The sequence below is a fragment of the Squalius cephalus genome, assembly GCF_949319135.1.
Source record: "Squalius cephalus genome assembly, chromosome: 13".
Lineage (NCBI taxonomy): Eukaryota > Metazoa > Chordata > Actinopteri > Cypriniformes > Leuciscidae > Squalius > Squalius cephalus.
The window spans coordinates 34,625,866-34,642,463 of NC_137134.1; the positions used below are offsets into that span (position 1 = coordinate 34,625,866).

Genomic DNA, 16,598 nt, shown 5'->3' on the forward strand with positions numbered 1-16,598 from the left:
TTTTGGGTGAACTAACCCTTTAAGCAATATCACACGAGAAAGAGTGCTGTTTTTCCTGAACATCAGCATGATTGTAAATGTGATACTGATTTTATGTAAAAGTTCAACAAACAAAAAGTTAAAATTGAGTTACATAGACACAATATTGTCTGTTTTTGCTCTATTTCACAAAGATATAGTTATATCAAATAGGCTACAAACAAATCCACAGAAGAGCAGTCACACGTCTCTGAGAAACTCACACAAAGCAGTGTTTTGTTTGAATCTGTATTTTTTTGTAAAGACGATTCAATGGACTTTTAGTTTGTTTTCATTCACCTTCTTTGTTCCTTGTTCTTTTGCATCAGCTTTGTGTCATTAATCATCTTGTTTGAGTCACTATTTAAGTTCTCCCTTTACAGTCTGTCAGTCTGCACTATCTGTCTGTCTGCCTGTCTTTTGGGATTTTCTACTAAACTTTTGACTGCCTGCACACACCCGTGACAGACGACCGAATCAAGATGTGTATTATGCAGCCTGATTTGCTGCTGTGGCTCTTGAGAGCACAGATTTTTTGCCTTTTTCTTTAAAAAGTTTTTTTTTAGCTCGCCATCACCTACGACAATGAGACCCTGGAGTCACTGTTCTGGATCAGGGTAAATTACCATCATCCTGTCGACCTCCCAGACACCACCGGTCAGAAGTGGAAAGAAGCCATCATCTGGTGTCTGGAGAGCGTCATTCCCCGATCCAGAACACAGCCAGACCCAGAGCCCGAATCACCACCATCGACCGCGGAGAAATAGTGTGAGTCCCCCGCAGAATGAGAGCTACCCCCCGCCTGAGGACAGAGCTGCCCCTGGAAGTGGAGCTCCATCATACTGTAATGGCGCTTTTCCAGCAGCGGGTTCCTCCTTCCCCTTGGCCCTTGCCTCTGTCTTCCATCACACCGGCTCCACCTCAGCCCTCGGGTTCTCTGGCTCCACCTTCGACGTTCGCCTCTGCAGCATCGCCTTGGTCTCCAGTGCCAGCGATGTTGCTTGATTTCATCGGCTCTTTGCCTGCGGATCCATCGGCCTCGTCTCCATCAGTTTTCCCCCAGTTTTCGTCAGCCTCAACACCACCTGGACTCCTCCCTCCCTCATCCCTCATCTTTGCCGTGGGATGTCGGCACTGGCAAGCTCTGAGTCTGTGCTAGCGGACTATCTCCACCTTTACCGCCAGAGGATCGTCATCCACTCACCACATTCTGCACCACCTTGGACCCTTCAGTTCCATCTCCTCCCATTCAGCCGTCCTCTGCCTAAACCTCCTCCAGCTTGCCTTGGCACGCCTACCCTTTGCCATCTCTTCACCATCTCCTGGCTCCTTGCCTGCAGCTTCGCCTCGGCCACATCCACAGCACCCTCCATCCCTAGCTCACTTCTCCTGTTACGGCGCGAGGTCAAGCCTACTGGGAGAGGCCTGTTTTTAGTTTCCATGTAAAGAATTTTACATAAAAGTTTACATAAAATACCCTTATAGAGGTAAAAATGGTACAAATCTATTTGACCATAATGGGAAAGTTCATTTCTGCCACTGCTGCAAACTAACCACACAGAATTTGAAAAGCTCCAGGAGTCAGCTGTCCGTGATATATTTGATACATTGAGCAAAATTGTTAACAAAACATGAAAACCTGATCAAATATGATTGACAGCACAGAACACTAAATGACACACCAGTAGATACAGATATCTAATGCAATAGTTTACTCTTAGTTTTCATACAGGCCCATAAATGTAAGATCAGCAAAATCTTGTTGATTCTCATGATGTTAAAGGAGATGGACGTGTGAACGGAAACTGTGACTGAGGTCACGACCATATAAATATCTCAGTTCAGTCGTGTTTCAGAGCAATCTGAGTGTTTCAGACATTTTAAGAGTTACTATTGTGGCCTTTCAGTGAACCGATGAAGAAAATGTTAGTTTTGCTCTGTTTGTGGCGTCTGGTTGGTGAGTTTTAAATGTGTTTTTATGGATTTTTTCATTGTGCTGCTGCAGAATATTAATCACTTCACATTTACATGATTAAAAGTATTTTAGTGAAGCTTCATCGAACCAACATCAAGTGATTTTAAAGTTTTAATCTGTGAAAAACTCTGTTCTTCAGGAGTGTTTGGTGATGAAGTGAAGTCAGTGTCTGTGCGAGAGGGAAATTTTGTCACTCTTAACTCTGATCTTACTGAAATGAAGGATGATGATGTGATTCAGTGGAGTTTTGAACACACTTTAATAGCAGATGAATGGACTTTAATAGCTGAAATCAATAAACGGTTCGACAGATTCACTGTATATAATGATGTTCTTGATGGGAGATTCAGAGGCAGACTGAAGCTGGATGATCAAACTGGATCTCTGACCATCACAAACATCAGAGCTGAACTCTCTGGACTTTATAAACTACAGATCAACAATGAGATCAAGAGTTTCAGTCTCACTGTCATTAGTGAGTTAAATATTTGCTTCAGTTGTTTTATGTTATTCATTTCAAATTTATATTTAAAACTATTTACTATAAAAAATAAAAAATAAAATAAAAACCTGTTAATCTGAGATGAACTCTGTTTGTTCTTCAGGTGTGTTTAGTTCTAGAGGTGCACAAATGTTGGTGTCAGTGAAGGAGCGAAAACCTGTCACTCTCAAAATGCATTATCTCCAAATTCTGGATAATGATCTGATTCAGTGGAGGTTTAAAAACACTTTAATAGCTGAAATCAATAAACGGGCCGACAGAATCACTGTATATGATGATGTTCTTGATGGGAGATTCAGAGACAGACTGAAGCTGGACAATCAAACTGGATCTCTGACCATCACAAACACCACAACTGAACATGAAGGAGGTTATTGTTGTGATGTCAGTCTGTGTTCCCCTGTCTTTTCATGTTTATTAGTCTCCCCAGGTGTTTCAGATTAGCCACGCCCCCTTGTTATCTTGTTTAGCTTGTTTGGCCTTGTATTTAAGCCCTGTGTTTTAGTCCAGTCCTTGTGAGTTCTTGTGTTGTTACTGTTGATGTTGGTTGTACGGCTCCTGAGTCCTGTTCCTGGTATGAGTCTGTGTAGTGTGTTCAGTTAATTGAATAAAGTGTGCTGCATGTGGATCCTGCTTCCTCCCTGTTTCTACCGCATCGTGACAGTTATAAACTACTGATCAACAGTGAGATCAAGAGTTTCTTTCTCATTGTCAATGGTGGTGAGTTCAAAAACGGTTACACCTGTTTTATAATGACACAATTTAAAAGAATTCACACACCATTTGTTTCTTTTTTTATTTGTAATCTTTAATTTGATAAACAATTATAATCTGTTTATCTGTGACAAACCCTGTTTCTGTTTGTTCTGTGTGTGTTTGGTGAGTTAGTGTCAGTGATGGAGGGAGATTCAGTCTCTCTAAACTCTCATCTTACTGAAATGAAGGATGGTGATCTAATTCTGTGGAGGTTTGGAGATGAAAACACTTTAATAGCTGAAATCAATAAACGGTTCGACAGAATCACTGTATATGATAATGTTCTTGATGGGAGATTCAGAGACAGACTGAAGCTGGACAATCAAACTGGATCTCTGACCATCACAAACACCACAACTGAACATGCTGGAGTTTATGAACTACAGATCAACAGTGAGATCAAGGGTTTCAGGGTTCTCACTGTCTACGGTGAGTTTATTATTGTTTTCATTTATTTTATTCATTGCAACATTAAAGTAAATCTGAAGAAGTATCAAATTACTTAAAGGAACCGTATGTAAGACTGTGGCCAAAACTAGTACTGCAATCACTTTCAAATTACTGTAGAGCGGTACAGTACTCCCCCTCCCCCCTGACTCGAGGTTGCCGGATAGGCTGCAGGATCCAGCAGGAATGTAGGCTGCTACAAGGAGCTTCCAATGTCAAGTGACGAGTCCTACACAGTAATTTTGTTTATGCTTCATGAGAGATGTTTTGCGAAGTAATTATGTATGGCAAAAATTTACTAATGGCGATTAGCCAAATATAATCATAAAGATGTATGCTCGTATGTGACAGTACATTGTAAGAACAGTAGCTGTTAGTCTAATTTGTAACGGTAGTTATCTGTCATTAACGTAAGTACAAGCACAAGCCTAACAGATGTGTAACAGATATCAAAGATAAAGCTATTCATTTAGCTGAAGCTATAAGTGAAAGCGACCAGCTGTATTTTTTAACTTACCCTGCAGTACCCTAACGTTAGGCTACTGTCTCAATTACGTTTCACATTGCCATAATGGGCGTTTTAATGTGCTATTGTTGCTAATGTTGTTTTCCTCAGCGTGCATAATGACAGAGAAATGGGCTCTGATAATGCATTGCCAATGTTAGCAATGACGACTCGCCGTTTTTATTTCCAAAACAATTCCTTATACCTTTTCAATTCGATGACCCACCTCCTCCATATGCGCTAACGTAACGTTACAATGCACGAACATGCATACCTTTATTCGACTGTCATGAATATTTGAAAAGTCCATTTACATTAAGTAACGTTACAAGTTAGCCAAACATAGATGAATCTTACCTGTCCAGGAGAAAATTAGCAACGTTGGCATCTGTCTTCAAATTCTTATCCGTTTTCAGCCATCTCCATTTTTCAAAGGCATCTCCTATAAAAATCCTTGTTTTATTTCAGACTTTGTCACAACGTATTTCTGATTCATAACAAGGTTTTTTAATGTTAGACATGTTTTATCCATTGAGGTTTTATCCGACACGTTTGTAGCTGCAGCTGTGGTAACTAGAGCAGAGCTGGCAACCCGGATGCCGAAACACTACTGACCTCGTGATTGGTAGATAGGTGGAGGGTGGCGCTTCAGGACAAAACACAACATGACAACATCAACATCAGTTGAGGGCTGCAACTTCACTTTTATAATGACAATGTCCTGGCCGGACTACTGTTGTCAGTGATATAAGTATTTGAAATGAACATGATTTCTTAATGTCTAATGTTTTGAGCATGACTCCCATGACATGGCGGCGCGCGATAGTGCAGCGGCTTCTCGTGCTCCCGGGGTCAAGCCCCCTTTTAGTACTCTTTCAGTTGGTTTTGTGACCGACTACAATCGTTTTGCTTGGGTAAACAAGAGTGTAAGGTACAGCCGAACCGAACTTTTTAATTTAAGGATGGTTTCGGCCACGAGCACAAGAACTATGAACAACAATAACAACAGTGAAACAACAGAGGCGCGGGGACTCAGGGCCTTGCTGGGCAGACTGCAGCTCCTAAGGACACCGGACTGGCGCAGAAGAGCACGTCGGACATAGGGGAAGAGGAAGCGGTGTGCGCGTAAGCAGAAGAGGGGCAAACGGGGCGGACTGCTAGCCAGGCTAAAGGCTAACACTGGGAAACCACCGATCCCGTCCCTGTTCCTGTCCAATGTCCGCTCCTTGGACAACAAGATGGACCTACTTCGACTGCGGCTGGGGGTTTCTCGAGAGATGAGGAACTGTGCGGTGCTTTGTCTGACGGAAACCTGGCTTAACGACAACATGCCGGACCAAGCCTTCCAGATCGACGGTCGGCTTCTCTTCCGTGCGGACCGTAACCAGCTGTCAGGGAAAGCCTGCGGGGGCGGATTATGCGTCTATGTGAATAAAGGTTGGTGCACGAACTGTACTATGGTGAACAGCCACTGCTCCGAGGCGATAGAGCATATGACTGTGAAATGCCGGCCACACTATCTGCCACGTGAGTTTACGGTGGTGTTTGTTATGGCTTTTTACATCCCGCCGGGTGCTAATGCTAACGATGCGCTAAAGGAGCTCCACGATAACATCAGCTCGCTCCAGAACAAGCACCCGGTGGCTTTTTACGTGATTGCGGGGGATTTCAATCACGTAAACCTGACGGACACACTGTTTAAGTTCCATCAGCATTTCACCATAGCAACACGAGGAAACAACACACTGGACCGTGTTTACACCAACAAAAAAGACGCATACAGAGCCGTCCCCCACCCCCCACCTCGGCTTCTCCGACCACATCTCCATCATGCTGGTCCCGGTCTATCGTCCCCTGCTCAGACGCCAGACACCAACACAGAGGACCATCATCGTGTGGCCCAGTGATGCTGTCCCTGTACTGCAGGACTGTTTTCAGCGCACTGGCAGATCTTCAGAGAGGCAGCTGTCTGTGAGGGAGAGGTGGATCTAGAGGACTACACATCTGCTGTCCTCAGCTACATCAACAAGTGTACAGAGGATGTCTCCACCACCAGGACAATAACATGCTACCCGAACCAGAAACCCTGGCTGAACACAGAGGTCCGCTCTCTGCTGAAAACCAGGGATGCTGCGTTCAGGTCTGGTGACAGTCTGGCACTCAGGGCGGCGAGAAGACAGCTGACTGCAGGAGTGAAGAGGGCCAAAGCTGCATACGCCCAGAGGATCGAGGGACACTTCATATCCAGCGATCCCCGGAGTATGTGGAGGGGCATAAAGTGCATCACAGACTATAACACCAGAGATGCACAATGCCCCAGGGACCCCTCTCTACCCGACGCTCTCAACAGGTTCTATGCCCGCTTTGAGGACCTAGACACCCCCCCCCTCTCAGTACCAGACTCACCCCCCCACCAGGAGAAGAGCCCCTCAGCGTGACCGCAGCAGAAGTGAGGAGGACCCTCCAGAGGATTAACCCACGGAAAGCTGCTGGTCCCGACAGCATTTCCGGGTGGGTGCTGAGGGGATGTGCGCACCAGCTCACAGAGGTGCTGACGGACATCTTCAACACCTCCCTCCAACAGGCAGCGGTCCCCACCTGCCTGAAGACCGCCACCATTATCCCCATCCCAAAAACGTCCACTGTGACAGGCCTGAATGACTATCGGCCAGTAGCCCTCACACCGATAGTCATGAAGTGCTTCGAGAGATTGGTCATGGCTCACATCAAGGACTACATCGACGTCACTGTGGACCCACACCAGTACGCATACAGGAAGAACCGATCCACAGAGGATGCCATTTCTTCTGTGGTCCACACAGCCCTCACCCACTTAAAGAACAAGAACTCTTATGTTCGCATGCTCTTCGTGGATTTCACTTCAGCCTTCAACACTATCATACCACAGACCCTGATACAGAAACTGGCAACACTCGGACTGAGCTCCACCCTATGTAACTGGGTCCAGGACTTCCTAACAGACAGGCCGCAGTCTGTGAGGATCCACGATGTCTCCTCTGCCTCCATCACCCTCAGCACCGGCTCCCCCCAGGGCTGTGTGCTGAGCCCCCTCCTGTTCACCCTGCTCACATACGACTGCTCAGCGATACACCCGAGCTGTCTGATTGTGAAGTTTGCGGACGACACAGCTGTGGTTGGACGTATCGTGAACAACGACGAGTCTGACTACAGGAAGGAGGTAGAACACCTGGAGGGTTGGTGCAGAGAAAACAACCTCTGCATCAACGCGAAGAAGACCAAGGAGATGATCGTGGACTTCAGGAGGAGTAGACACCTCCCCCCTCCCCTGCACATCGGAGGGACAGCGGTGGAAGTGGTTTCGTGCTACAGGTACCTGGGCGTCCACATCTCTGACAACCTTACCTGGAGCACCAACACTTCCTGCCTGATCAGGAAGGTACATCAGCGCCTCTATTTTCTCAGGAGGCTGAGGCGCGCTGGACTGGGGAGCTCAGTCCTGACATCCTTCTACAGGTGTGTGGTGGAGAGCGTCCTGTGCTCCTGCATCACTGTGTGGCACGGCAGCTGCTCTGCAGCAGAGAAGAAGGCTCTGCAGAGGGTGGTGAAAGCTGCACAGAGGACTGTGGGACACAGTCTACCCACCACCACGGACATCTACACCTCCAGATGCAGGAGAAGGGCCACCTGCATCAGGAAAGACCCCACCCACCCTGCACACACACTGTTTGCCCCCCTCCCCTCAGGCAGGAGGCTACGGAGCATCAAAAGCAGGACCACCAGACTGAGGAACAGCTTCTTCCCAGAGGCTGTGAGACTGTTAAACGCTGGAGGATCTTCGTAGCCCCCCCCAAATAGTGAATAATAGTCAACCGTAGTAGTCATTTTAACTGCATTTGCACACTACCTCATTTAGTTAATTTTATAGTTTTTATTTAGTGTATAGTTAGCTAATTTTATTCTCTATATTTATAAGGTTTTTTTTTATATTTATACGTCTTTTTCTTTACTTATGGCTTGAAACGGGACCAGAGAAACCATTTTCGTTCCTCCATATGTACCAACATGTGTAGAAATGACAATAAAGAATCCTTGAATCCTTGAATCCTTGAATAGTGACATATCAGGGCCATTTTATGATTAATTGAAATACATTTCTTACATACGGTTCCTTTAAAATGTTTAAATAGCTTTTTTTTCCAAGGTTAATATTTAACTTTGTATTTCAGATTGTTTTAAATGCTCTACTTTTAATCATCTTGGTTCCTCTCATGTTTCTTCCTCTGCTTGAATATCTTCATTCATCCTCATTTATATTTATTCTCCCATGTTTTCAGCTCGTCTGCCTGTTCCTGTCATCAGCAGTAACTCTTCACACTGTTCTTCATCATCATCTTCATGTTCATTGGTGTGTTCATCAGTGGTGAATGTGAGTCATGTGACTCTTTCCTGGTACGCAGGAATCAGTGTATTGTCCAGCATCAGTGCGTCTGATCTCAGCATCAGTCTCTCTCTACCTCTGGAGGTGGAATATCAGGATAAAAACACCTACAGCTGTGTGCTGAACAATCCCATCAGCAACCAGACCACACATCTGGACATCAACACACTCTGTCACACATGTGCAGGTACCACAGCGCTGATATTAGTGTTTATTGACTGGTCTAATCTCAGTTTGATGTGTTTATTCCTCAGACTCTGTCCACTGGTGTGGTCCTACTGAAGCTGTGATCCGATTGGTCCTCTCTGCTCTGGTGGGCGTGGCTACTGTCATTATTGTGGTTTATGAGATCAGATCCAGAAGAGCTGAACGAGATCAAGCACATATTCACACATCAGGTACATTATTGATGATGTCATTTCTCGCAGTCTGATTTTGCATATATAAATATCTGTGAGATTTATTAACTTATCGTTTTTTTATGTTCATCTTCATAAATCATGGTGTAATTTCTCATATAATTTATTAATCTTAATTTTTTGTAATGGCTTTATATATTAATTTGCTGGCATTTACTTATATATTTCTTTAGGTGGCTCATTTTCACCCTAGAAGATCATTTGAGAAGAAACGGCAACATATTTTCTTATTAATTCTCAATAAAGTGTCAAATGTGAGTGTTAGTCATGATAAATACTGATGATTACCAAATATTGCATTGCTTACTCTATATTTGTTAATATAACTCGCATTGCTTTACTTTTTTACTTTTTTTTTACAATCTAATCTTTCATATTTATCTAACAATTATTACATTATGAGAAATTTATTACATTATAAACTCACCAAAAAATATACTCACCAAAATTGTCATATTGTCATAAAAATTGTAATTTAACATAAAAACATTGTTTTTCCCTTATAGTATATTTTTTAAAATCTAAGTCTTAAACTACCTATGAAATGCACTGTAATTATTATTATCATTATTATTGCTATTATTATTATTATTATTATTATTATTATTGATGTTTATATTATTATTATCATGGTACATTACTTATATTCATAAGCCAAAGAATCTTAGGGTTTAGTTAAAAGAATATATTTTTTTAATTCAACAACAAAATACTGTTCAATGTCAAAGAGTGTACAATAACAACACTGCATACAAAGCATAGTCTATATTATATAGAAAGAAAAAATAAAAAAAACATTTATCATGCTAATGCAACAGACCTCAAGGTGCAAAAGATCTACCAAAGCTTCTCTGATATATATTCTTGATGAAAATGGCAGAGACTATTAAAAGTGTGAAGCATAGACATGTTCATGGACAGACAAATCTTAATAATCGATGAAAGTTTGTTCAGAGGCAAATATGGGCTAACAGACAGAGAGTCAAGACTAAGATTAGCATTGACACAAGGATAACTATTAGTGTCATTGCTAGGATTACGAACAGGGTCCATATATGAATCAGGAAGGAACCAGGATGAAAAGCCATGGTCCATGTTGGAGTCAGGACTAGGGCCACTGTCAGTGTTGGAGTCAGGACTAGGGCCAGGGTGAGCATGAGGGTCTGTGTCTGAATCAGGAAAAGCCACAGGATCCGTGTTTGAAAGAGGGTCAGGATCAGGTTGAGGAGTCCATGTTGGAGACAAGACTAGGGTCACAGTCAGTGTTGGAGACAAGACTAGGCCAGGGTGAGCATGAGGGTCTGTGTCTGAATCAGGAAAAGCCACAGGATCCGTGTTTGAAAGAGGGTCAGGATCAGGTTGAGGAGTCCATGTTGGAGACAAGACTAGGGTCACAGTCAGTGTTGGAGACAAGACTAGGCCAGGGTGAGCATGAGGGTCTGTGTCTGAATCAGGAAAAGCCACAGGATCAGTGTTTGATCAGGATCAGGTTGAGGAGTCCATGTTGGATACAAGACTAGGGTCACATTCAGTGTTGGAGACAGGACTAGGGTCAGGATGAGGCCAGGGCTAGTCTGTGGGTCCAGACCAAAGCCAGGGCCAGCGTGTGAGTCAGAAGAGGCAATATCATGCACAGAATGGGGGCTGATGTCAGAGCCAGAGGATTGAATAAATGGAGATACTGGCTCATGAAGACTAACATAGTGGTCCCCATGACCGTCCACAATGTGGCCCAGAATTAGCCATGTAGACCTTCACTTGAGTGACCAGATGGGGATATTAAAGTACTCGCCTCTACACCAAGTGTTGATACAACGAGGAACTGTACATTGAATATTATAGATGCTCATTGAAGTGTCAAAAAATTATTTTTAAAAAGTACATAATTACAGAATTTGTGAATTTTTAAAAAATGTTATTTAATGCATAAAACTTAAAATGTGTTTCTGGGTCATAATCACAAAATTAGTAAGATTTTTATAAAAATAAAAAAGTTCACAATGTAGCCTATTAAGCCTAAGTTTCCTTTAATGTAATATATTATTTTATATAAACTTCTTATTTTACATGATCTGTTATTATGTTTTGTATTATATTGAAAGATAATTATTATATTGTAAACACAGTTTTACATTATGTGCTGGTATTACATATGAACTGTGATTACATTATAAGTTGCCACAGTGTGTTCATAGGTAATTGTATGAGAAATGTATTACACTATTACATTATGTGAACAATTATTACATTGAAAATGTATTATTACATTATGAGCTCAAGATTTTATTACATTTTGAGAAAATTATTACATTATGCGCATTTTATTACAGTAATAATGTGATACTTTTTACATTATGTGCAGTAATTAAATTATGAGTTACTAGAGATGTCTCTAAAACTCTCCTCTACTGGCTGAACATGACATATTTCTCTTAGATAAGACAATAATACTGCTGTCCATTTACCATATGTATTTGCTTGCCTTTATCAATAAAGTTTTCTCACTCTGAGGTTCAAGAGTCTCTCCATGTTTTATTACATTATGTTGAGCGCCCCCTGGAGGAATACTAACTTTATGTATTTTAACTATTTCTTAGGGTTGTGTCCCTGTATGCTTTGCATAAAATGAAATGATGGGGAACACTAACAAGGGCGCTAAACACTGCCGTCTTTAACGTCAGTCACCAAGTCGCCTCGAGACCAGGGTCTTTACTTTCACAGCTCTTAGCTTGCCTCCATTACACTCGCCCCCCTAAATCTCATTCCCATCCGGGTCACGGCACCACATGTGACCGGTCCTCCTCAGCCTGCTCAAGCAAGTTTTGAACCAGCGTCTCCAACATGGGAGGAGGGCACACTAACAAGGACACTAAAGACCGCAGCTGACCTCTACTAACTCTAACTAGTTAGAATAAAATCAGTCGAATAGTTCTGTTCATTTACTAGTACTAACCCAGAATTTTTTTTTTTTTTTTTTTTCAAATTTCAGCCTTGCGTTGCCCCACAGAAAAGGGTTTTTTTTTTTTTTTTGTGAAATGGTGTTTGTGGCAAACATTACTTGAAGACATTTTTACATTTTTGTTTTTCAAAATAAATTACACCCAGCTTTGCCAAGGGTTGCCAACTTATGGAAAGACAAATTATGGACAATCGTGGTTCTTTATAGGAAAATAAGGGACACTCAAAATATTTGGACTGTACCCCACAGTCAGTGCATTTCATTTCAGCATCTGCAGTCAAATATGTGTACAAAAGATGTATAAAAGGTTCTCAGACAAAAACTTGGGTCATTTCGTGGAAAAATCAACCAAATTTCAGAAACTTTCCCGGCTCAAATTTTTGATTTTGTTAAATAATATTCTGAAGAAAGACAAACGTAAATGAGGAAGAAAGCCAAAATATTAGGCTGTGATGGATGTTACATGTACAGATTACTTTTATTGTTAGGTCTATTTATCTAAATCGGTTGACTTTAGCCATCTTTGTTTCATTATAGCTACACCAACGGTGACATTTAAAAAATGGGGGAAAAGCACTACTTTAGTTATGCTAAAGCACTACTTTTGCCCAAAATTTGCGTGTCTGCAGCACGTATAAAAAATATCTTAATATCCTTTTAGATTCTAATTCTTAACAATTTTTTTTTGGGTTTCTTAATTTTTAAGGCCGAATATGGTTGATTTTAAGTCCCAATATATAGTGTTGTTAATGTGACTCTGTAAGTAAATTGGTACACAACAAATAATGTTGAAACTAGAAATGTATATTTTTTTTCTATCATCAAGTTTGTGTGCCTGTAACTCTAAAAGTAATAAAGATATCTTAAATCTTTCGATATTCTCATTCTTAATAAACTTTTCTTTTCTAATCTTCATTTTAAAGGCCTTATATGGTTCAATCCCATAGATATAATGTGGCTCCATGTTCAAATTGCTGAATTTTACCAATTTTCAATATATAGCTACACCAACAGATATTACTGTATCATCAACCTCTATTCAAAACGATAAACATAAAAGTTTTTTTTTCGTTTTTTTGTCAGGAAGATACTTAAAATTTAAATATTTAAATACATTTAAAAGCACAATAACTGAATGTCTTTGAAATTAAAGCAAAAAAAAAAAAAAAAACATTTAAACAATGGTACTTAGCCACATGGTTTTTGCAACCATGTATAAATAAATGAGAAGTGCATAGCCTATTTTCCAGATAAAGAGAACTTAGATGATTAGTATGGGCTGCTTTTGGTGCTTGAGATTTTATTGATTATTTTGTGTTTCAATAACGAGGTCCAACCAATAGCCTATATGGTACAAGTTACTTTAATGTAAAATGTTTCTCTCTATTTAACATTAACTTACAATAGTGAAAGATTTTTGATAACGTCTTCCCTCAAGTAGATTGCATGTTTTCTTGCGTTGCTGAATGTTGGACTCATGAACAATAATCACGTTGTTTGTAGTCGCCCAAACTGATTAGGCGGAATCAAAACGCGGCCAGTGAAAGAATAGATCTGCCGTTAGCGCGAGTCCCGCTGACTGTGAAGCGGGAGCGACGGCCGGTAGAGGATTGTGCTGAGTCTTAAAGACTTCCGCGAACGGCTATGTTTGCAAATCAAACAAAGATTTGTCTAAATAATAATAAATGGTTAATTCTCAATTTAGAGCGTATGCCTGAAAATACAGGACAAACTGCGTTCCTTATGGCTTTCATACGGGAAACTTCATTGATGCCTTAAATACGGAATGATTCTGCATTATCCAGAACGGTTGGCAATCCCCAGCTATGCCTCAAAGACATGGCCGTAGCAGCTATGAGGTCACCGAGGTCTGGACCACGGTATTTTTCTGAGGTGTACTTTGTGAAATAATTGCCTGATATAGGCCTAGTATAGATGATTGGAGGGACTGTAGGGTGATAAGCCACCCCTTTGAACACGAATCTCAAGAATGGTCTGTGATGGGGGGCTATCAGGATATGAAAAACCAATCCCCTTGGCACACTTGTGAGAGGATTTGTTTCAATGTTATCATCTTTCCCCAGTAAATTCATCACTTCAGTGGGGAGGACGTGAGCCACATCGCTCCTTATAAATGTGGAAACTACGCCCCTGAGGCGGGGAGGCCTGCAAGCGAATTGCAGCGACTAACCTCATTTGATTATGTTCAAAACCCAACTTGACACTCTCAGTCCTCTGGCTCTGCTGTTTTTTCCTCCAAGGTTCTGTTGTGAAATATGCAATTATTCTATTCTAATTATGCCTTTTGGTATATTAAGTACTTATGGGTAATAGTAAACCACAATTGTAACTGTATTAAGAAAACGGTTTCTAAAGAAAAACACTGCAATTATTGTTGTAAAATCATTTATTGAGAAAATGGTTAATGAAGAAAAACACTGCAATTGTTGTTGTAAAATCATTTATTGAGAAGATGGTTTATAAAGAACAACAAACCACACTGAATGTTGTAAGCATTTATTAAGCATATGACAGAGAAGAGAAAAATTGAAAATGTATTAGAAAGAAGAAAAATACAATCATTACCATCTATGTGTTGCGGATGAGATACAGAAGATACAGCGATGAAGAAAAGGTCCAGGAGAAGGAGGACGAAGAGGCAAAGGCTCTCCAGAGCTTCAGATCACGAATGTGGTGGAGGCCAATCAGCCGGTCAGTAATGACCAAGTCCTAGGGGGTTTCCAGGAAGGGATTACCAATGGATAAGTTTTAGGAAGTTTCCAGGAGGGGATTTCTGAAGATGTCAGAAAGTTGATGGACTTTAAAAGGACTGGAATGACATGTTCAGTCAGACGCTGATTCACCAAGGACGGCCTCTCCGTTGTTAGATGCCTTGCCATTGTGCCTCATGAAGTTAAAAGCTTGTAAATTATTTGGTTTTGATTACTTTTATTTTTATTTTATATATTAGTACCTTTTATGTAAACTCGTTAACCTGTATTTAATAAAAAAAATATATATAATTGAAATTAAGAAGCTCGCCTGCCATAAGTCTCTGTTTTACAAAAGACTGAGCTGAACTGACCACGGAGAAGTCTTCTGTGATCTAAATATTGTAAGTATGGAAATTCAAATGCTTATTATTTAGGACAGATTTGACTTACTTTACCTAACCTGAGAATAATTAAAATAAGGTTAAAGGTGTTTAAAATTATGCACCATAAAACAGTTCCTGGGAGGAAGAGAACAGGAGGGCGTGAAGGGTGAAACCATTGTCTGAAAATTAAGCGGTCCGCGAGCGGAGAGAGGTGAGACTCATACTCTTGCAGTGAGAACAGCTCGTCTCAGTGAGGATTTGAGTGTGGGATTTCCCCAGACAGGTGACACACTCACTGTGCTCATCAAATGGGTGCAGGGGTGCCCTGAACGTGCCACACTCATGGTGCAGCATTTGCAACAACGCCACATGAAATTTGCTCTTTTAGAAACGCCGGATGGCTACAGGGGAGATCTCTGAATCAGCTCGAGTGCAGAGTGCTGTCAATCCGCTTGCTTGCAGAGCGCCGATCAGTCAGCTTGATAGCAGGATAGGAATCTGAGTTACTATGGCAGAATGTATGACGCAGTATGAGTGAACCATATCGATAGGGAACATGTGTTAGTTTCAAAAGAGTTATTTTACTCCCTAACCCTAAAATACCAAAGTGTGGTAAAGTCTGCAATAAAAAAAAAGAGATCTCTTTATAAACTCAAGTATTTCTAGATAAAATTTTCCAAACACCAAATCTCTCTGGTAACCAAATGCAAATTTTTCTAAATTAACAATTATATAGGTTATTGTGTTTTCTCATTATTATTCGCTGATTAATTTTCTTGTAACAATGCAGGCAAACATTATAAATGTTATTTACTGGTTTCAGGATCAAAATGGATGCTGCAATGGTTTTCGTCTTAGTTTTATATTTACAGAAATGTGGTTAGATCTGTTGGGTGGATAAACAGCTTCTGCTGAATGTTTGTGGAACGTTTTTTTCTCTAAGTACGATAAACTCCTGCTTGTGCACTTTAAGAGTGCACGCTTTCACTGCGTGATGTAGCCTCTTATAATGCAGTGTGAATTCCCCCAAACATCAAGATATGAGGATAAAATCTGGATGACTTTTCATATCTTTTTACACTTATGTTGTAAGACCATGTTAAGCAATATCACACGAGAAAGAGTGCTGTTTTTCCTGAACATCAGCATGATTGTAAATGTGATACTGATTTTATGTAAAAGTTCAACAAACAAAAAGTTAACAGTCTTAGACACAATATTACATCTTAGACACAATATTGTCTGTTTTTGCTCTGTTTCACAAAGAATATAGTTATATCATATAGGCTACAAACAAATCCACAGAAGAGCAGTCACACGTCTCTGAGAAACACACACACAGCAGTGTTTTGTTTGAATCTGTATTTTTTAACGAATTGGGTGAGTCAAAGATGACTTATTCAGTTAGACAGTGACTTGCCGCCACATACTGGTTGTTTTAGTGTCATATTTAAAGTATAATTTATTTATTTTTAATATTTTTTTATTGTTTTAATATTT

General features: G+C 40.8%; 1 protein-coding gene across 1 annotated transcript in view; it reads left to right on the forward strand.

The window, feature by feature from the left end:
* LOC307169650 (uncharacterized protein) overlaps positions 1 to 14,735 on the forward strand; it is a gene marked incomplete at both ends in the record, with an annotated part of 78,866 nt that extends 64,131 nt beyond the window's left edge. The window contains 5 exons of the mRNA XM_079890378.1: positions 3,463 to 3,680; positions 8,520 to 8,810; positions 8,878 to 9,021; positions 10,249 to 10,531; positions 14,615 to 14,735. Of these exons, the coding sequence (XP_079746504.1) occupies positions 3,463 to 3,680; positions 8,520 to 8,810; positions 8,878 to 9,021; positions 10,249 to 10,531; positions 14,615 to 14,735 (1,057 nt within the window). The remainder of the gene's footprint in view (positions 1 to 3,462; positions 3,681 to 8,519; positions 8,811 to 8,877; positions 9,022 to 10,248; positions 10,532 to 14,614) is intronic.
* Positions 14,736 to 16,598: the final 1,863 nt, after the last annotated feature.